This window comes from Oncorhynchus clarkii, chromosome 27 (genome assembly GCF_045791955.1).
Source record: "Oncorhynchus clarkii lewisi isolate Uvic-CL-2024 chromosome 27, UVic_Ocla_1.0, whole genome shotgun sequence".
Lineage (NCBI taxonomy): Eukaryota > Metazoa > Chordata > Actinopteri > Salmoniformes > Salmonidae > Oncorhynchus > Oncorhynchus clarkii.
In genome coordinates this window covers 15,063,084-15,085,784 of record NC_092173.1, presented here as the reverse complement: position 1 = coordinate 15,085,784, position 22,701 = coordinate 15,063,084, and the positions used below count along the sequence as shown (strand labels likewise).

General features: G+C 43.1%; 1 protein-coding gene across 2 annotated transcripts; it reads left to right on the top strand.

The window, feature by feature from the left end:
- The first annotated feature begins 3,126 nt into the window (after positions 1–3,126).
- On the top strand, positions 3,127–22,701 carry LOC139386273 (uncharacterized). Of its 2 annotated transcripts, none has more exons than XM_071131767.1 (16): positions 3,127–3,518; positions 10,805–10,836; positions 12,881–12,949; positions 13,051–13,071; positions 13,236–13,271; positions 13,430–13,477; positions 13,693–13,739; positions 13,870–13,922; positions 14,154–14,631; positions 16,971–17,096; positions 19,599–19,734; positions 19,814–19,861; positions 20,031–20,102; positions 20,214–20,379; positions 20,601–20,722; positions 20,854–22,701. In XM_071131767.1, exons 1-16 carry the CDS (start codon positions 3,469–3,471, stop codon positions 20,880–20,882), a joined length of 1,533 nt encoding a protein of 510 aa, XP_070987868.1. In that variant the 5' UTR covers positions 3,127–3,468; the 3' UTR covers positions 20,883–22,701. The 2 variants fall into 2 exon arrangements, with proteins under 2 accessions (XP_070987868.1, XP_070987869.1); XM_071131768.1 differs by having other exon boundaries at positions 3,143–3,518; positions 13,233–13,271.

Below are 22,701 nucleotides of genomic sequence, written 5' to 3'. Positions count from 1 at the left end.
GAGAACGCACAACAATTAAAGCCAGTCCTCTGTGGTGGGAGAGAGACTGTTGCCAAAGTCTAGATCTCTCTTTAGTAACAGTGTGTAGGTGTCATATCCACACACATGCAGCCCTTGGGATACACATATAACTGCATGAATGCCACAAGTCAGCCCCATTAACATAAAGTTGACATATGAAAGATAACTTAAAGATGATCTGGGGACCGACTCTGGAATCTCACTTAAAGAGCCCATGCATGGGCCTGCACACTTAAAATATGTACTGTGTGTCTCTCTCTCTCTCTCTCTCTCTTTTGCCATGGGGATATTTGAACCTCAGTACTGTGAGACATGACTCAATGGCTCATCTGGAGACTGAAAAGACTGGATCCTGTCAGACGGTCTATAGCTAGATGTGTTTAGGGGTGCAGCAGACCTGCATCTTTTGTTCATTGTTCTATGATCATTAACCCTGAGCCTATTGACAGGAAACGACATCCCTCGTCTCCAGAGTAAGAGGATACCTCGTTATATATAATGTGTCTGTGTGTGTGTGTGTGGGTGCATGTGTGTGTGTGTGCGTGCGTGTGTGTGTGTGATAATGGGATAGCGGCCCTCTCCCCAGAACAACAAGGGTCAAATGAACCCCCTAGAGTAGGTGACATCATTCTTTCCAAACTGGTCTGTCCATCCTAAAAAAAGCCCTGTCTTACCCACCGCTGCTTTAGCATTCAAACAAAGTAAGGCTTCTTCCTTGTTCCAGGGGCCCTGTCTCAATGCATTATACTTATCTACTCACATACTTAGTTGTTGGATTTCATAATGTATGTTTCCAGTACACATGGCCAGGGACAGTTTCTGTTGGTATTTTGACATGGATTTACTCAAACAATTGCAATCTTACTGTTGTGTTTCACCAGACCAGCAGATGCTAGGGGCGTCCCCCCAGACAACTGTGACTGTGTGTTTGACAGGTGGATTTCCCTGAGTGAGCATCAGGTGAGGGAGTGGATGAGAACAACTTCACTGGATTAAGACCCAGCCTGTGTGTATAATCCTCTCCCCAGTTCCTCTACACCAGAAGAGAAGTATGAATGGATGAGAGTGCAATTTCAGTGGATTGAGAGTCCTCTCCCCTGCCCCTGTACATCAACACAGATTACATAGCACTCAGAGCAGCCAGAGGCCTCTTTCTCTCACTCCCCCAGGTCTCCTCTCCTCTCTCTCTCCCCCAGGTCCCTACTCAGGTCTCCTCTCCTCTCTCTCTCCCCAGGTCTCTACTCAGGTCTCCTCTCATCTCTCTCCCCCAGGTCTCCAGTCAGGTCTCCTCTCCTCTCTCTCTCCCCAGGTCTCTACTCAGGTCTCCTCTTCTCTCTCTCTCTCTCCCCCAGGTCTCCTCTCCTCTCTCTCTCCCCCAGGTCTCTACTCAGGTCTCCTCTCTCTCTCCCCCAGGTCTCCACTCAGGTCTCCTCTCCTCTCTCTCTCCCCCAGGTCTCCACTCAGGTCTCCTCTCCTCTCTCTCTCCCCCAGGTCTCCACTCAGGTCTCCTCTCCTCTCTCTCTCCCCCAGCTCCTCTCCTCTCTCTCTCCCCCAGGTCTCCACTCAAGTCTCCTCTCCTTTCTCTCTCCCCCAGGTCTCCACTCAAGTCTCCTCCTCTCTCTCTCCCCCAGGTCTCCACTCAGGTCTTCTCTCCTCTCTCTCTCCCCCAGGTCTCCACTCAAGTCTCCTCTCCTCTCTCTCTCCCCCAGGTTTCTACTCAGGTCTCCTCTCCTCTCTCTCTCCCCAGGTCTCTACTCAGGTCTCCTCTCCTCTCTCTCTCCCCCAGGTCTCTACTCAGGTCTCCTCTCCTCTCTCTCTCCCCCAGGTCTCTACTCAGGTCTCCTCTCCTCTCTCTCTCCCCCAGGTCTCTACTCAGGTCTCCTCTCCTCTCTCTCCCCCCAGGTCTCTACTCAGGTCTCCTCTCCTCTCTCTCTCCCCCAGGTCTCCACTTAAGTCTCTTCTCCTCTCTCTCTCCCCCAGGTCTCCACTCAGATCTCCTCTCCTCTCTCTCTCCCCTTGGTCTCCACTCAGGTCTCCTCTCCTCTCTCTCTCCCCGAGGTCTCCTCTCCTCTCTGGATTCCCCCAGCACAGCAGCTCAGGCAGGCAGGCTATTGATCCAGCCTCAGCTCCATGTGTGTCTTGTCCCTGCATTGAGGGGCTGAGTTCTCCCTGTAGGGTTATAGACTTGTATAATTTATCTGTGGTCACCCGGTTTGTTCCAACTCTCTGTCACTGTCTGTTGCTGCACACATATATACACACACACACATACATACACATACACAAACACACCATGCACACCATGTGTAAGTAACTGTAGTCCTGGAGAGGGGGAGATGGGAGACGAGATCCACTCACCCACTCCAAATGAGCACCAGATCGATAGGAAAGCCCTTGATCCTGCACTCATTCCTCTGTCCCTGGACATCACACACAGAGAAAGGCAGAAATTCTGTAGAATAGACTAGAGATAGGCCTATGATTAGTTACATATTTTCTGATCATTACCATTGAGAGCTGTTGACTTATATCAGGCATAGCGTTTTCATTCAAGTAAAGATGAACTGGCCAATAGACGTGATCAATAAATAGTTAACTGGGAACTTCACTGGCAACAGAACATCGTGTTTTTCTTATTGTAGATTGCGATATCTAGTGTTTGGTTTCGTGTACTGCAGATTTACGGGTTTATATTTTCCCGCTAAAAATGAACTTTTGACACGAGACCATTGACTTGACCTACTTTTGGTTATTTAACATTTATTTAACTAGACAAGTCAGTTACGAACAGATTCGAATTTACAATGACGACCTACACCGGCCAAATACGGACGACGCTGGGCCAATTGTGCGCCGCCCCATATCCTGGTTCGTATCCAGGCCGTGTCTATGGTGACGCATCAAGTACTGAGATGCAGTGCATTAGACCGCTGCGCCATTCGGGAGTCCCCTAGATATAGATACAATGTTACAAAGAAAGGGTGAGAAATATCTACAACGTAACACCTGGATATCAGAATTGACGGGAAAGAAAGCCAGAAGAGCCATGCAGCCAGGCGTCTTGTCATTGGCCCAAACTAATTGGCGGGGTAATATACTCCTCCCACTGAGCTGTTCGTGCGCACTTCTTTGCTCCAGGCTGCGCTTTTGTAGCTATTTGTAAATCATTTGGAATTGTAGACAATGAGACATCTATGTAAAAACATGGTAGTAACATCAGCATATTTTAGCCTAAACTAAACCTATCCCTACTATGGGAGAGTGTATTTGTTTTGAGAGCTTACATCGTCCTATTTGATGTAAAGTCAAGGTATCATTTTAAAAGGAGATGTTTTCTGACAAAGAGACAGGCAGGTGCTGTCACGGAACATCACGTGAAGCAAAAACCGTGAAGCAAAAACGACCATATCAAAACCGAAGGTGAAAGTTCCTCAAAGGGCACATGAGATGGTGGCGAGGATGGCGAGCTGCGGAGCCGCTTGTAACCTGGATGAAGGGTAAGCATCTTAAACACATAGCCAAATAATGGCGAGATGTAGTCTTGCACGTAGCCTATATATGCATGAGGTTGCATTCACACTGACAAAGATGTGCGCCGCAATGTTGTGTCGAATCCGGAAAGAGCGGTTCCTTTGTTGTTGCTGCTTGCTACCCTTAGCTGGTAACTTAGTTCTCGATTTATAAATAAAAAAAACACAAGACCCTAAATAGTTGCAACCGTGTATTTTTATTTTATTGAAGACAGACCCCAAAAGTGAGAGGGGACGCCATGGTCGCTTTGTAACGCACAATATGCTGTGTTGTTGACTGATCATAATACAAACATGCCCATCGCCCAAGCAATATGGCTATACCTCGAGTTACAACTAGAGAACGATGTTATTCTGTTGGGTTCTCAATAAAACCGTCTCTTTTAACTTGAAAACGAAACCACTTGCGCGTACCCGTCCTTCACCACTGCGTTTTGCACTGTCATAGTTAGGCTACTTTGTCTCAATATGTATTGTTTAAGCTGTTTAAAAGCGTGACAGCCAGGTCGTTCTTCATTAGACACCTGCCATGTGAAAGTGCTTGAATATAGTAAAGGTAAACTAGCTTCGTTGTTATATGTATAGGAGCATCTATGTACCAAATAATATACCATATATGGTATATACCATATAATCATCTTGAATTACGTAGGCTATTGGGACTTTTTCCAGTGAAGCTTGATAGTCAAGGACTATTTTATTTATTTTTTAACCCATATCACTTCTGTAACCAGTGTTACTACAATCATGGTAATGTTTTATACCGTAAAATGTAGTTGTAGAAATGTAGAAAACGTTCTACATTGTCCCCTTTTGTGTAGTGAATAGTGTTTGTGTGGAGAGTAACCATGAACCCCAGGGCAGTTAAAGGTGACAGATGGTGACTTATATCCAAGGGGAGCACTAGGTCAATAGTTACTGTGGTTTCCTGGTTTTCTATCACACCACAGGCTTCTGGAGAAACAAGACACATTTGGCACCTTGCCACCATGCCACACCCTTTTGCCACTGACTTAAATAATCAAAATTCTGGTTAGACAATTCAACGCTCAAATCACTGAAGAGGCTTGAGTGTCACCGAAGTGCTGACATATATACTGTACCAGTCAAAAGTTTGACACACCAGCACATTCCAGGGTTTTTCTTTATTTGTATTATTTTCTACATTGTAGAATAATAGTTAAGACATCAACTATGAAATAACACATGGAATCGTGTATTAACCCAAAAAGTGTTAAACAATGTCACGGATCCCTCTGGAACTTTCATTGCGCACACCTGGCCCCTATTCCCACTGATTGTATTTGTATATATGTTCCCTTGGTTCATCATGGTGCTGTCGATTATTGTTACTATGTTCGTTGGTGCGTGTGAGTACCTGTGCTATGTGTTTTGGGCTTTTGTGCCTTTGTGGATTGCGCAGATGATTACGGGTCTCGTCCCATGTGATAATCATTGTGTGCTAGTGTCATTTATTCAAGGTACTCTTCGCTCTTTTGTTTGGGTTTCAACCCTGTGTTTTTTTACGTGTTTGTTTGGTCTTCGTCGCCGCAATTTGGGGCTTAATAAAAACCCATATCATGCATTCCTGCGCCTGCCTCCCGACTCATTCATACCGATGTGACAAACAGAAAAAGATTTTAGATTCTTCAAAGTAGCCACCCTTTGTCTCGATGATAGATTTGCACACTCTTGGCATTCTCTCAACCAGCTTCACCTGGAATGCTTTTCCAACTGTCTTGAAGGAGTTCCTTCATATGCTGAGCACTTGATGGCTGCTTTTCCTTCACTCTGAGGTCCAACTCATCCCAAACCATCTCGATTGGGTTGAGGTCGGGTGATTGTGGAGGCCAGGTCATCTGATGCAGCACTCCATCACACTCCTTGGTCAAATAGCCCTTACACAGCCTGGAGGTGTGTTGGTTCATTGTCCTGTTGAAAAACAAATGATAGTGCAAACCAGATGGGATGGCGTATCGCTGCAGAATGCTGTGGTAGCCATGCTGGTTAAGTGTACATTGAATTCTAAATAAATCACTGACAGTGTCACCGCCAAAGCAACCCCACACCATCACACCTTCTCCTCCATGCTTCACGGTGGGAACCACACATGTGGAGATCATCCGTTCATCTACTCTGTCTCACAAAGATACAGTGGTTGGAACCAAAAATCTCAAATTTGGACTCATCAGACCAAAGGACAGATTTCCACCGGTCTAATGTCCATTGCTTGTGTTTCTTGGCCCAAGCAAGTCTCTTCTTCTCATTGGTGTCCTTTAGTAGTTGTTTCTTGGCAGCAATTTTGACCATGAAGGCCTGATTGACGCAGTCTCCGCTGAACAGTTGATGTTGAGATGTGTCTGTTACTTGAACTGAGTGAAGCATTTATTTGGGCTGCAATTTCTGAGGCTGGTAATTCTACTGAATTTATATTCTGCAGCAGAGGTAACTTTGGGTCTTCCTTTCCTGTGGCAGTCCTCGAGAGACAGTTTCATCATACTGTTACGCTTGATGGTTTTTACGATTGCATTTGTAGAAACTTTCAAAGTTCTTGAAATGTTCACTATTGACTGACCTTCCGGTCTTAAAGTAATGATGCAGTGTCATTTCTATTTGCTTATTTGAGCTGTTCTTGACATAATATGGTCTTTTAGCTATCTTCTGTATACCACCCCTAACTTGTCACAACACAACTGATTGTCTCAAACGCATAAAGAAGGAAAGAAATTCCACAAATTAACTTTTAACAAGGCACATCTGTTAATTGAAATGCATACCAGGTGACTACCCCATGAAGCTGGTTGAGAGAATGCGAATAGTGTGCAAAGATGTAATCAAGGCAATGGGTGGGTAATTTGAAGAATCTCAAACATTTCTTTAACATTTTTTGGTTACTACATGATTCCATATGTGTTATTTCATTGTTTTTGGTGTCTTCACTAGTATTCTACAATGTGTATTAAATAATGAGTAGGTGTGTCCAAACTTTTGACCGGTACTGTAGATATTCAATTATACTGAACAAAAACATACAGTGCCTTGCGAAAGTATTCGGCCCCCTTGAACTTTGCGACCTTTTGCCACATTTCAGGCTTCAAACATAAAGATAAAACTGTATTTTTTTGTGAAGAATCAACAACAAGTGGGACACAATCATGAAGTGGAACGACATTTATTGGATATTTCAAACTTTTTTAACAAATCAAAAACTGAAAAATTGGGTGTGCAAAATTATTCAGCCCCCTTAAGTTAATACTTTGTAGCGCCACCTTTTGCTGCGATTACAGCTGTAAGTCGCTTGGGGTATGTCTCTATGAGTTTTGCACATCGAGAGACTGACATTTTTTCCCATTCCTCCTTGCAAAACAGCTCGAGCTCAGTGAGGTTGGATGGAGAGCATTTGTGAACAGCAGTTTTCAGTTCTTTCCACAGATTCTCGATTTGATTCAGGTCTGGACTTTGACTTGGCCATTCTAACACCTGGATATGTTTATTTTTGAACCATTCCATTGTAGATTTTGCTTTATGTTTTGGATCATTGTCTTGTTGGAAGACAAATCTCTGTCCCAGTCTCAGGTCTTTTGCAGACTCCATCAGGTTTTCTTCCAGAATGGTCCTGTATTTGGCTCCATCCATCTTCCCATCAATTTTAACCATCTTCCCTGTCCCTGCTGAAGAAGAGCAGGCCCAAACCATGATGCTGCCACCACCATGTTTGACAGTGGGTATGGTGTGTTCAGGGTGATGAGCTGTGTTGCTTTTACGCCAAACATAACGTTTTGCATTGTTGCCAAAAAGTTCAATTTTGGTTTCATCTGACCAGAGCACCTTCTTCCACATGTTTGGTGTGTCTCCCAGGTGGCTTGTGGCAAACTTTAAACAACACTTTTTATGGATATCTTTAAGAAATGGCTTTCTTCTTGCCACTCTTCCATAAAGGCCAGATTTGTGCAATATACGACTGATTGTTGTCCTATGGACAGAGTCTCCCACCTCAGCTGTAGATCTCTGCAGTTCATCCAGAGTGATCATGGGCCTCTTGGCTGCATCTCTGATCAGTCTTCTCCTTGTATGAGCTGAAAGTTTAGAGGGACGGCCAGGTCTTGGTAGATTTGCAGTGGTCTGATACTCCTTCCATTTCAATATTATCGCTTGCACAGTGCTCCTTGGGATGTTTAAAGCTTGGGAAATCTTTTTGTATCCAAATCCGTCTTTAAACTTCTTCACAACAGTATCTCGGACCTGCCTGGTGTGTTCCTTGTTCTTCATGATGCTCTCTGCGCTTTTAACGGACCTCTGAGACTATCACAGTGCAGGTGCATTTATACGGAGACTTGATTACACACAGGTGGATTGTATTTATCATCATTAGTAATTTAGGTCAACATTGGATCATTCAGAGATCCTCACTGAACTTCTGGAGAGAGTTTGCTGCACTGAAAGTAAAGGGGTTGAATAATTTTGCACACCCAATTTTTCAGTTTTTGATTTGTTAAAAAAGTTTGAAATATCCAATAAATGTCGTTCCACTTCATGATTGTGTCCCACTTGTTGTTGATTCTTCACAAAAAAATACAGTTTTATATCTTTATGTTTGAAGCCTGGAATGTGGCAAAAGGTCGCAAAGTTCAAGGGGGCCGAATACTTTCGCAAGGCACTGTAAATGCTACATGTAAAGTGTTAGTCTGTTATAGTCTGTTTCATGAGCTGAAATAAAAGATCCCAGAAATTGTTAATTCACACACAAAGCTTATTTCTCTCAAATTTTGTGCATAAATTTGTTTACATCCCTGTTAGTGAGCATTTCTCCTTTGCCAAAATAATCCATCCACCTGACAGGTATGGCATATCAAGAAGCCGATTAAACCGCATCGTCATTACAGAGGTGCACCATGTGCTGGGGACAATAATAGGCCACTCTAAAATGTGCAGTTTTGTCTCACAACACAATGCCACATATGTCTCAAGTATTGAGGGAGCGTGTAATTGGCATGCTGACTGCAGGACTGTCCACCAGAACTGTTGCCAGAGAATTGAATGTTAATTTCTTTAACATAAGTTGTTGTAGAGAATTTGGCAGTACGGTCATGCGGCCTCACAACTGCAGACCACGTGTAGCCAGCCCAGGACCATCACATCTGCCGTCTTCACTTGCAGGATCATCTGAGACCAGCCACACGGACAGCTGATGAAACGGAGGAGTATTTCTGTTTGTAATAAAGACCTTTTGTGGGGAAAAACTCATTTTAATTGGCTGGGCCTGTTTCCCAAGTGGGTGGGCCTAAATGTATTTATTTAAATTGACTGATTTCCTTATATGAACTGTAAATCAGTAAAATCGTTGAAATGTTGAGTTTATAATTTTGTTCAGTATACATAAATATACAATGCACAATATCTGCGGAATATATGACCCCTCATGAAGGCATAATGTTTTACACTAAACTGTCAAGTATGAGGGTATCATTAATATTGTGACTGATGGTGTGATATGTTAACCTACTGAGGTACACAAGGCTAAATTGGAGCTGTGACAAACTATAGCACTATAACTGACGATTGCCTATCCCTTGTTCACAGGCTTTCAGTGTGTTCATGTAAGGCTGTAGGAAACATGCAAAAACTGTGGCTTTATCGCACCACAGAGAGAGAAGGGGTGAGAGAGACAAGAAAGGAAGGGGAGGGTTTGGTTTTGTATGAGTGGGAGAGAAGTAAGAGATGGTGAGAGGCCAGGGTTGACAAGAGGGCAAAGATAAATAAATATAACAAATTTACAGAAAGATGGATAGAGGCTGAAAGTATAACAACACCGGGCGAGACCCAAATGCAGACACAGGAGGCAGATGGTTTGAGTCTCTGATATTTATTAAACAACATGGGGCAGGTCGAGGACAGGCGAAAGTTCATAACCAGGTCAGAGTTCCAAACGGTACAGGGATGCAGGCAGGCTCAAGGTCAGGGCAGGCAAAAGGTCAAAACCAGGAGGACTAGAAAAACGGAGACAAGGAAAAAGCAGGAGCATGGAAAAACACGCTGGTTGACAAAACAAGGTGATCTGACAACAAACAGAGAACACAGGAATAAATACCCTGGGAATAATGTGGAAAACGGGTAACACCTGGAGGTGGGTGGAGACAATCACAAAGACAGGTGAAACAGATCAGTGCGTGACTTCTGTCACGGGCAGAGTACATGTGGGAATATGACTGCCATGGAAATGTATAACAGTTGTGTTGTGATACAGAAACCTGTTGGCTGTGTCGAACATTGACCTTGGAAAAGTAAACAGTCTTTCCTGTACTCCTGTCTGAGGACAATGAGGATGAGGACCACTAGCTTATCAGGTTTCATTACATCTAAAAGAGTGACAATATTTACGACACAGAACTAGAAATAGCCTATGAATTTGTCACAATTCAATCATTGTTTCAGGACCTTATCTGCAGGTACCATGCACAGTTATCATGATTAATTACTTTCTTATTATCAAAGAGGTTGTAAACACATGCCAACTCAGTAAAGTGTTTCTCCTGTATTCCTAATCTCCTCTGTGGTAAAGGACTAAAGACTACACTTGAGTCAACTCTGGCTTTTGATCACCTAGAGCGCAGTATTTTTACGATGGAGTAAAATAAAAAATAAATACTGTTGACCTAGTTCTCTGTGCGTGCTGAACTTGTTCACACAAATCACAGACTGAAACACCAAGCGGCACGCTTTGTCTGAGGCTGAGCGACATCCTCTGGATGATACAGGTTTATATAAACCATAATAATGTGTAACACTGCTAACTGCAAAATCCTTTCCTTTGTGTCTTGATGTTAGATCAACTTGTGATGTTCTCTGATACTGTCTCTTTAAGAACCTATGGTTTATAATCACAAGCACTATCGGCCAGTACCTTTCCATGTATTTGCAGTACCAGCCGTCCAACACTAGTGTGTAAAACTGGGTCAGTATGTATGGGGTGGGGGTTCCACACCACACTGGAGGATGGGCGGATGTCATGAACGTGAGATTTTGGCAGCTCCTCCACTTCCTGTTTTTGTGCCTCAGTTAAATGAGTGTTTGTGTGTACATCAGAGAGAGGAAGTGAAGACAGAGATGGGTCTGCAGTTCAGCTCCACCCCCTCTTCTCCACACCCATAATCCCCTCCCCCACTGGTCCATAAAACTGAAGTTGTATTCTCTTAACTCCATTTTGACAACGTCTTGGGATGCCCTTATCATTTCCTATCTCTTTTAACCAACAGCGATGGAGACATCCCTGCCCCTGAACAGAAGGGTAAGCACCGTTTGATTGTGCATGAAATGTTTTGTTTTGTCTCATGTGGCAAAAAGTTCTGAATTAATGTGATCTTTAATTAGACCAGCAGATGGCAGTCAACACCAGTAAAAAATGATCTGTGTGTGTGTGTGTGTGTGTGTGTGTGTGTGTGTGTGTGAGATGTACATTGGGCTGATAAAGCATGCTGTCTGAGATTAGACAGAGTGGATGTTAGATGAGACAGAGAGCGATTGGAGGCATATGAGGACACAGATGGAGAGATGGGGGGGGGAAGAGGAGATAAGGGGAGAACGAGCAAGAGAAAGGGACGTTTGTAGAGCAGAGAGAGAGATAGAGACCTGGCTGGTTCTCAGTGTGAAATGAGGCTCCCTGCCCCAGAGAGGACTGGCTCCATCTATTAGCTTCCCCTCTGCCAATGCCAGGCTCTCAGCTAGAAGGCCTGACCCAGACTCCCTCCTGCTGGGTACAGATACCCCTGGAGCTAGCCATGTCTGTACACCAGGGCACCAGTTCACTTCACTCTATCTTAGCAGGTAGGCCATAGTTTCACTTTAGATTAGGACAATTATTGATAATAACTGTGAAAAAAAATATTTTGAATACATACATTTTAAGATGGGGGGATTCAACTTTATTTTCAAGTAGATATTGTTTACCCAGTAGCAGTTTTTTCATTTTGACATGGGGTCAAAGTTGGTAATCATTTTACAATGATTTGGGTGGAGAAGCTTGATTTTCAGAAGTTCCAAGAACTCAAAAACATTTGCTTTTGAGAAATTGTCTCACCAAAGCTGTGTTGTATTCTTTAGGTATCTCGTAGCTTATTTTCAAAGATGCATTACAAAATATATACAAATTCTACAAAAATGACTCATAACAATAATCGTGACCATTTGCATGGCAATTAATCGTTACTCAATCATCACAGCCCTACTTTAGATGCACTTACAGTATGAAGCATACCATTTATAAGCCATTCTGAATTTCTGAATGAGAATATCAGCTTCTGTAAAGTTACAGCCCCGACACAGGGGCCCTCAGCCCTATACATAGAAAAAGCACAGACATATCACCGAATTACAATACGCTCATATACATACTGTATCCAGTTTGCGTTCATCTACATTAGTGAGGAATCAGTTGGAAGTTTCAGATGTGTGATGTGAGTGAAGATATACGGTATACACTGATGAGCTCATCAGAATGAACTTCGTCACAGTTTGACAACAGAAGAGCAACATTTAGATCATGCTCAGTCAGACAGTAAATAAAAGGCTACAAATCGATAATGTATGATTATTCTTTTTCTGCCATTTCTTAGTAATAGGCCTAGGGTAGACATGAGTAGAGAACCTTCAGAAAACTCTCAGGGGATGGGCTGGAGTTGTTTGGGGCAGGTCCCACAGAGGGCCAGTCCCCTGAGGTTTTTAAATGTTTTATTTAGCTAGCCAAGTCAGTTGAGAACAAATTCTTATTCACAATGACGGCCTACCGGGGAACAGTGGGTTAACTGCCTTGTTCAGTAGCAGAACGACACATTTTTACCATGGTAGCTCAGGGATCCCATCCAGAAACCTTTTGGTTCCAAGCCCAACGCTCTAACCACTAGGCTACCTGCTGCCCCAGGTTACTGTATACCTCTCTGCATTATGGGTAAAGTGGGGTGGAAAGATGGAGAGAAGAGATTTCTTAATTCCATATTAACCCCTTACCCAAGACATCTCTACTAAAAGTTCAGTTGTTACAGATAATCTGACTGAAAATGATAACAGTGGCTCAGGTGGACACACCTTTGCAGTATGTTTGTATTTTCCTCGTAAAGAGTGAGATTTCACTCAGAGAAACTGCCCACCCCCCCTGTGAACACTACTCAAACAGAACTCTAATGGTCTCTGAGCTGCATATAGGCATATAGACCCCCTCTCAAGTCATGTTTGAACTACCAATCAATTTCCCTCACCCCTCTTTATTTGAAAGTACACTTAGAATGAGAAATGTTTTCAAAGTTCATCCCTCCCTGTCCTATGGATTTTTCTGACAGACAATGCAGGGACATCTACAGAGGAGAGTTCTGAAGAAGAGGAGGACGAAGAGGAGGAGGAGGATTCTGGTGAGCGGCTGCTAGAGATCAAAAACTCTCCATCACAGTATGAATCTTCAGGCTTTATCCCACCCTCTAACATAATGTTCTCTCTCTTTGTCTTTCAACAGACGGCTTTGCTGAGAAAGAAGGTGAGAAAAACACAGGCCTTGTTCTGTCAGCTTCGTCAGCTTCATCAAAATCATTTACAATCTGTGATGATACACGGTCACTCCAGCACCTGGCTTGTGTCTTTACTCAGTCAGTTAGGATCTTTTTAGAAATAATTGTATTATTTTTTGGCTTGTCCCAGTAGAATCTGAGGAGCCTGACGTTGAGGGTTCCTGTAATGGTGAGTGGGAACTAAAACGTCAGCCACAATGCCTATATCTGCCTTATCCTGCCTCTGAAATACAGATGAATAGCCTCTTTCACCTCAGAATGTCCTGAGTAGAATGATTGCTCCTCTCCTCCAACTTCCTTCATGAGGTGTAACTTATCTCTCCACAGAGTCAGAGTCGGCTCCTCAACCTGATGCAGAGGTTTCCCTTGCTAAAGGTATCACAAGTCATTCTACTACCAAATGTTTAGCTTTTTCCACAAAATGTCGAGCTATCCTAGACAAAGGAGATTGTAATGGTTGAAAGGCTAGAGAGAGGATATCTGGGTGCATTCATAGGTCTATGAAAATGTGTCTGCAAATCATAGTCTGTGAGGTAGAGTACTCCCCAAGAGGGAGTGCCTAGTTTGACTTTTGGCCTCTCCTTTGTCAGATGTGCCCCCCAAGCCATGCTGTGAAAAATGCAAGGCTGTCCAGCGGGTAAGTACATTTGTTTGATTGTGGAATTGAACGATAGTTGTGTAATAAAGCTTCAGAGACATACAGTATGGCTGTAGACTCACTAGAGGAACAGGGGCCAATCTTAGTCCCATGTCTGTTTCTCAATCAGAGTCAAGGCAATGAACTGGTTACTCCCAGGAGGATCTCTAAAGGACGCCTACAGTGAGTGGCTCTTCTACCTGTAGCCTCGTTCCTTCTCTTTCTCACTCAGACTCTCTCCTCTCTCTCCCTCTTTTTTCTCCATCTCCAAATCTCTTACTCTCTTGCTTACTTAGTATCTCTACCTCTCTTTTTTTAATAAATAAGAAAATCCCCAAACCACTAATGCCTCTCCTGCTGAGTGTCTGTCTGACTGGTATGAGTCTGTCCATCTCTCTGTGTTCTGTGTGTCAGGGTGCAGCTGGAGGGAGAGGGGACATATGAGTGCTCCGTCACCGGCCTGGTGTTTGAGGTGTCAGAGAGAGTCCTGATCCGCTACTCGGTCCTGTCCTGGTCCAAGTTTGGCATGTTCCTCAGGGACTCCTGGAGGTTCGCTGGGCCCATCTTCAACGTGGACTGTGTCAACAGCCCCTCATCCATCCTCACCTCCATCCAGTTCCCTCACTTCCTCTGCCTTGCTGACCCCGACAGTGAAATGACCTTTAGTGTCCTGCATATGAAGGACAGCTGTCCGGTGATCGAGCCCTCGGTAGACCACTCTGGCAGCCATGTAAAGTGGTGTGTATCGTCCCTGTCCCCGGTGGGGCCCATTGTCCAGAGTAGCAAGCCTGTAGAGCACCACGGGGTGGTCTTGGTGTATAAGGAACTGGCTCTGAACAACTCCTACTCCTTTCGCATCTACCTGGCCACCAACAACTCCTCCGACATTAAGGTGAGAGGGACACAGGGTGTGTGTATGCGGATCATTACAGTAACATCTTACTCAGAAAGAGAAATTAACATGATCAGAGGGATTGTAATGCCCACTGGCCTGACCTCCTGGCACTCTGACTCACACTGTGGTCTCTACTGAGGGAAATCACATGTCACACTGGAAGTCTGCGGTCTGTTTATTTGTGTGTGTGGTGATCAAGATGAGTTCATTTGTCACTGTATCAGAGGGCATTGGTGCATATTTATTAACAAATGATTGTATTGATTTGTGTATCTGTATCTAGGAATAACTCAGATGGAAACCCCAAACCTCATACATTAGATCTGAATCTAGCCCAGTGGACAACACTGGTTAACTTCATTGGGATAGGGGGCAGCATTTTCACTTTTGGATGAAAAGCGTGCCCAGAGTAAACTGCCTCCTACTCAATCCCAGATGCTAATATATGCATATTAGTAGTAGCATTGGATAGAAAACACTCTGCCATTTCTAAAACTGTTTGAATGATGTCTGTGAGTATAACAGAACTCATATGGCAGGCAAGAACCTGAGAAAAAATCCAAACAGGAAGTGGGAAATCTGAGGTTTGTAGTTTTCAACTCGGCCCCTATTGAAGATACAGTGGGATATTGGTTGTGTTGCACTTCCTAAGGCTTCCACTAGATGTCAATCGTCTTTAGAACGTTGTTTGATGCTTCTACTATGAAAGGGGGCTGAATGAGAGAAGAATTAGTCAGAGGTCTGCCAGCAGCCACAAGCTCAGTTACGCGCATTCACATGAGAGGTAGCTCCCGTTCCATTGCTTTTCTAATGGAATTCTCCGGTTGTAACATTATTGAACATTTATGATAAAAACATCCTAAAGATTGATTCTATACATCGTTTGATATGTTTCTACGACCAGTAATATAACTTTTTGGAATTTTCGTCCGACCTATCAGCTGGAAGTCACACGCGCGTTTCGATTTGTTTACCAAACGCCCTAACAAAAGGAGGTATATGGACATAAATGATGAACTTTATCGAACAAATCAAACATTTATTGTGGAACTGGGATTCCTGGGAGTGCATTCTGATGAATATCATCAAAGGTAAGTGAATATTTATAATGCCATTTCTGACTAATGTTGACTGCACAACATGGTGGATATTTATTTTGGCTGGTTTGGGCTCTGAGCTCCGTACTCAGATTATTGCATGGTATGCTTTTTCCGTAAAGTGTTTTTGAAATCTGACACAGCGGTTCCATTAAGGAGAATTTTATCTAAAGTTCCATGCATAACACTTGTATTTTCATCAACATTTATAATGAGTATTTCTGTAAATTGATGTGGCTCTCTGCAAAATCACTGCATGTTTTGGAACTACTGAACATGACACGCCACTGTAAAATTTGATTTTTCGATATAAATATGCATTTTATCGAAACAAAGCATACATGTATTGTGTAACATGAAGTCCTATGAGTGTCATCTGATGAAGATCATCAAAGGTTAGTGATTAATTTGATCTCTATTTGTGCCTTTTGTGACTCCTGTCTTTGGCTGGAAAAATGGCTGGGTTTTTCTGTGACTTGGTGGTGACCTAACATAATCGTTTGTGGAGCTTTCGCTGTAAAGCATTTTTGAAATCCGATAATGTGGCTGGATTAACAAGAATTGTATCTTTAAAATGGTGCCTAATACTTGTATGTTTGAGAAATTTGATTTATGAGATTTCTGTTGATTTGTATTTGGCACCCTGCAATTTCATTGGCTGTTCCGCTAGCGCTAGCGGAACCCCGTTCCCAGACAGGTTAAAATGACAATGTTTTTCCAACTGATAGGTTTATATTGGGATAGTAACACCATGTGTATAAAATATAGACCACAGTTAATATTTACTCTGTGATCTTACAGTCTTAGGTCACATGTCACCCAGTACCTGAAATGTGGTTTGAGCGCTGGTAGTGTGTAGAATCAGTGGTGTGTGTCTTAGTGTGATAGTAGTATCAGTGGTGAGGGGAATGGCTGAGTGATTGAATGCCTGAGCTCAGCAGAAACCCACATTAGAGCACTCAGCTTCAGAACAGGCCATTTAACCCTGCCTAACTGGCCAGGGAAAGGAGTTGTTGACCGTTAGGCAACAATAAGAAAGATTTTCCATCACACACCAAAATGACCATGGAAAACATCTCTGTCCATCAACTCCCATGTTTCCTGAACAGGGAATAGTCATCCCCGCTATTACCATTATTAGAATCTCTCGCTTACTAATGGTAAATCACTGGTCTACTTCTATCTATTCCTTTGTCTCTCTGCCTCTCTTTCTCCTCCTCTACCCCTCACTCACTCCAGGACATATGGAAGGAGGTGCGTTGCGCCAACAAGCGTTACTTGAAGGTAGAGAAGCCACCCACCTGTAAGTTGGATGAGAAGAGGTACCGCCTCATGAGTGAACCAGAGGGAGACATCAGCCCTGCGGTGAGGTTTCATTCACCCATTACTGCATAACCAGTAAGCACTGACCTACAGTACAGTTGAACTCAGAAGTTTACATACACCTTTTCCAAATACATTTAAACTCAGTTTTTCACAATTCCTGTCATTTAATCCTAGTAAAAATTCCCTCTTAGGTCTGTTAGGATCACCACTTTATTTTAGAATGTGAAATGTCAGAATAATAGTAGAGAGAATTACTTAATTCAGCTTTTATTTCTTTCATCACATTCCCAGTGGGTCAGAAGTTTACATACACTCAGTTAGTATTTGGTAGCATTGCCTTAACATTTGACCCAAGTTTAAATTGTTTTCGGGTAGCCTTCCCCAAGCTTTCCACAATAAGTTGGGTGAATTTTGGCCCATTTCTCCTGACAGAGCTAGTGTAACTGAGTCAGGTTTGTAGGCCGCCTTGCCTGCACATGCTTTTTCAGTTCTGCCCACAAATTTTCTATAGGATTGAGGTCAGGGCTTTGTGATGGCCACTCCAATACCTTGACTTTGTTGTCCTTAAGCCATTTTGCCACAACTTTGGAAGTATTCTTGGGGTCATTGTCCATTTGGAAGACTCATTTGCGACCAAGCTTCATCTTCCTGACTGATGTCTTGAGATGTTGCTTCAAAATATCCACATAATTTCCCTTACTCATGTTGCCATCTATTTTGTGAAGTGCACAAGACCCTCCTGCAGCAAAGCCCCCTCACAACATGACGCAGTCACCCCCGTGCTTCACGGTTGGGATGGTGTTCTTCGACTTGCAAACCTCCCCCTTTTTCTCCCAAACATAACGATGGTCATTATGGCCAAACAGTTCTATTTTTGTTTCATCAGACCAGAGAACATTTCTCCAAAAAGTACAATCTTTGTCCCCATGTGCAGTTGTAAACCTTAGTCTGACTTTTTTTATAGTGGTTTTGGAGCAGTGGATTCTTGCTTAGCGGCCTTTCAGGTTATGTCGATATAGGACTTGTTTTACTGTGGAAATAGATACTTTTGTACCCGTTTCCTCCAGCATCTTCACAAGGTCCTTTGCTGTTGTTCTGGGATTGATTTGCACTTTTCGCACCAAAGTACGTTCATCTCTAGGAGACAGAACGTGTCTCCTTCCTGAGTGGTATGATGGCTGCGTGGTCCCATGGTGTTTATACTTGCATACTCTTATTTGTACAGATGAACGTGGTGCCTTCAGGCATTTGGATTTTTTTTCCAAGGATGAACCAGACTTGTGGAGGTCTACAATTTTTTTTCCAAGGTCTTGGCTGATTTCTTTTGATTTTCCCATGATGTTGAGCAAAGAGGCACTGAGTTTGATGGTAGACCTTGAAATACATCCACAGGTATGCCTCCAATTGACTCAAATTATGTACATTTACCTATCAGAAGCTTCTAAAACTATGACGTAATTTTCTGGAATTTTCCAAGCTGTTTATAGGCACAGTCAACTTCTGACTCACTGGAATTGTGATACATTGAAATAATCTATCTGTAGACAATTGTTGGAAAAATGACTTGTGTCATGCACAAAGTAGATGTCCTAACCGACTTGCCAAAACTACAGTTAACAAGAACTTTGTGGAGTGGTTGAAAAACTAGTTTTAATGACTCCAACATAAGTGTATGTAAACTTCCGACTTCAACTGTATGTACGGTACACTGAGTGTACAAAACGTTAAGAACACCTTCCTAATATTGAGTTGCACCCCCTTTTGCCTTCAGAACAGCCTCAATTCGTCGAGGCAGGGACTCTACAAGGTATCAAAAACGTACCACAGGGATGCTGGCCCATGTTGACTCCAATGCTTACCACAGATGTGTCAAGTTGGCTGGATGTCATTTGGGTGGTTGACCGTTCTTGATACACATGGGAAACTGTTGAGCATGAAAAACGTGGCAGCATTGCATTTCTTGACACAAACCGGTGCGCCTGGCAACTACTACCATACCCTGTTCAAAGGCACTTAAATATTGTGTCTTGCCCATTCACCCTCTGAATGGTACACATACACAATCCATGTCTCTATTGTCTCTTGGCTGAAAAATCATTCTTTGACCCGTCTCCTCCCCTTCATTTAGACTGATTGAAGTGGATTTAACAAGTGAAATCAATAAGGGATCATAGCTTTCACCTAGATTCACCTGGTCAGTCTATGTCATGTAAAGAGCAGGTGTTCTTAATGTTTTGTTTACTCAGTGTATGTATGGTATGTCCCATGTGAGTTTATTCATAATGTTTCTTTTTTAAATTATTAATATATATATATATTTTTGAATTTAACCCCGTTTCGTGGTATCCAATTGTTAGTAGTTACTATCTTGTCTCATCGTTACAACTCCCGTACGGGCTCGGGAGAGACGAGGGTCGAAAGCCATGCGTCCTCCGAAACACAACCTAGGTGTTCTTAATGTTTTGTATACTCAGTGTTGGTACATTATGTACTGTGTGTGTTTATTCATAATGTCTGTGTTGTGTGTATGGTGTCCTGCAGGACTTGCCGTTCACGCTGGCCGTGACTAAATTGAAGGGATATTTTGAGGTGTTCTTTGAGCAGCCCCCTCCTTTCAAGGTCTCCCTCGTAGAGACAGAGTCCGACAAGACTGTGTGGTCAGCCACCATCAGAGAAGGTACATACACACCTGCTATGCGTATGTCTGTAATGTGTTGTGGGTTAAGGTGCAGGATATTAATTTATCTTCCTCTCAGGTGACTGTGTGGACAATACAGTTGAAAAGCCAAGGAAACTGACAAATAGTAAGTTTGTCATTTTTGTTTGCCCCCTCTCAATATCGGCATCAAGAGTTCACTTCATTCCAGTGTATGTTCTAGATATCAAGTTCTCTGTACACAAGCACTTTTCATCCAATCATAACAAAGTAGCTTTTGATTGACAAAGTGGCTTTTTTTCTCTCCTCTTCTGTAGACGGGAAGAGAAGCACCAGCACATCAGAGGAAGAGTTGCCCAAAAAGAGACGTCGGTGCGCAGATGAGTCAGGTGATGGTTTGAACACATCCATTGTGTCATTTGCTGTTATTCCTGTTGAGTTGCTGTTCAGTCGCCCTGAATCAAACCCTTAAAAGTCTGACGTTCCTCTGTTGTCCCCAGACGGAGTGCAGACAGTGCAGGTCCCAGATGTGTCGTCCAAGCAGCTGATGCAGGTGGCTAAGCTGCAGGGGAAGGAGTGGAAGCAAGTGGCTATCGGTTGCCTGGACCTGTCCTCCAAAGAGCTGGACGATATACAGGCCAGTGAGGAGGATGTCGACATGCAGAGGTACAGTAGATAGATATAGTATCTGCACCCTTAAAACGCAACTTTATATTACTCGCCAGCCATTATTTTGGGCATTTTTCATTGAAGCATTCTTGGTACACCGATCATTCAACAATTGTACAATAACTTACTTTCTTTGATTCATATTTTTGGTGATGATTTCTTTTTTAGATAATGGGACCCTAAATGTGACCCTCAACTTGTTTTGTGTTGGGTTTCAGGTTTAAGGCGTTGGAGCGCTGGAAGACTGGCAGGCCAAATGGTCAAGCCACGGTCACTCACCTCTTGATGAGCCTACAGGAGCTGGATGACCTGCCCAACAAGGTCCTCAAGACACTGCAAGGTTAGAGACACACATTAGACTAGAGCCACAAACACTCAATCACCTGTCTCCACACAGATATTTGTACTCATTCTTGTCTCCTACTAACATACACCCATTTCTGTCTCTCTTTCTGTCTGTGTTCTCCTCAGATATGATAGACAATAAAGCGGCCGAATGAGATATCTTTTGCCTCCCAAGGTCCCTACCTTTCCGCAGCCCTATCGTCAATGAGCCAGAGAGACAATGGGAGAGAGACGTTTGAACTCTTGCCTTGAAGACAGAAATCCCTCTGCTTCTGCTGTATTGCAGGGGTACTCTTACCCTACGAGGTCCGGAGCCTGCTGGTTTTCTGTTCTACCGGATAATTAATACACCTGGTGTCCCAGGTTTAAATCAGTCCCTGATTTGAAGGGAACAATGAAAAAATGCAGTGGAACTGGCTTCGAGGTCCAGAGTGGAGTTTGAGGGCTGTATGGAGTAGGATGAACGTTCCCGCTAGTCCAGGGATGGGAAACTCCAATCCTCAGGGGCCGGAGTGATGTCACATTTCTTCCCCATCCCTAGCTAACGCAGCTGATTTGAAACTAATTGCATTCTAAACTGAAGATCATAATTAGTTGATTATTGGAGTCAGGTGTGTTAGCTGGGGCAAAAGTGTGACACCAATCCAGCCCTGACTCACTGGACTGGAGCTGCCTGCCCTTGCTCTAGAGGCGGATCTAAGGTCAGCTTTGCATACCTCCTTCATAAATTGAGGATGGTACACTGATCCTAGATCAGAAGCATTATGTGTCCCCTGCCATTGCCTAGGCAGGGCGAGGCCAGGACACACCAGCCTAGCACTGTCAGCCCCTTCCAGCCCAAAATAATTGGGATTCAATTGCCTTCAAATGATATGTTTGATTTCTGCAGGCCTGGATGCTAGAGCTGGAGAACGTTGTGCTCTGCCTAGTAGTGATGTTTAGTAGTGGGAAACCCTGGCTTCTCACCCCTCATGTTCTCAGGATTTCAACAGGAGTTCAACAAAGGCATAGAAAGAGAATTACACCACAACCTTTAATCTTGAATGGTTATTTATGTTCTTAGACGTTCACAAATGGTCCATTAACCTGGAATAATGCAGGCGTTATGTAGAGGTACCCCAAACAGCCAGTAGCTGATGCTGTGACCTGCGGTGCATTGAAGACCTCTTATGTCATAGATGAGCTCTGGGAAATAGGTAGCTAATATGTAGCCAGTAACAGACATGTTGCTGCAGTATGGAAACTGCTAACACACTTACAGGGCTGTTGTCTCAAACATTGTACATTTTGTATTTTGATATTTCTCAATCAAGGCATTGCCACTTACTTAATCATGGAACAACTACTCAAGGAGTGTAGCTGTACTTTTAATACGGTGTACATATTTTCTGTTTTTTAAACTATACTGTAATTGTTTTTTTTTGTAGTCTGTGTTTGTTTGTTTTTGTGTGTGTGTTATGACCAAATTGAGCCGTCAAACTGACAATTGGGATAGCTAAGCTTCATCTCAGAAAATATTGGTAATATTTACATTTGTTTAGACTGGATCGTGTACATTCTGTAGCCTGGAAATCACTCTCAGTGTATTTGAACATGGTGGGATTGACTGAATTCCAGAAACCACTAATGTAGAAGGGTTTTTTTTGTTCATAAAAAGGACTACTAACTCATTTTAAACACCTTTCAATAGGGATGTCACTGTTGCCAATACTGGGACCCAAATACCCCAGGGAGAGTAACAATGATGAATGGGAAAACCATGAGTTAAGTTGTCTATTGGATGCCATTTCCAAGTGTGTACATATTTTTACACAGTGATCGCTCCGAAAAAGGCCATCATTAATATTCCATCCTTACATGTGTACTTCTGTAATGTTACAGCTCAGGTAAGGGCCTTCATAGGGCTCTGGGTATGGTGTCTAAGATTACAAATCTTTGACTGAATAAAATACATTTTTGCAAAATTTTTATAAA

What these genes read in the sequence shown, in the direction of transcription:
- LOC139386273 (XM_071131768.1), top strand. Translation starts at nt 3,469, where the DNA reads ATGGTGGCGAGGATGGCGAGCTGCGGAGCCGCTTGTAACCTGGATGAA. An exon ending in AGAGGAGGAGGAGGATTCTG is followed by an intron (nt 12,950 to 13,050) that starts GTGAGCGGCTGC and finishes GTCTTTCAACAG; the next exon opens with ACGGCTTTGCTGAGAAAGAA. An exon ending in GGTCCTCAAGACACTGCAAG is followed by an intron (nt 20,723 to 20,853) that starts GTTAGAGACACA and finishes TGTTCTCCTCAG; the next exon opens with ATATGATAGACAATAAAGCG.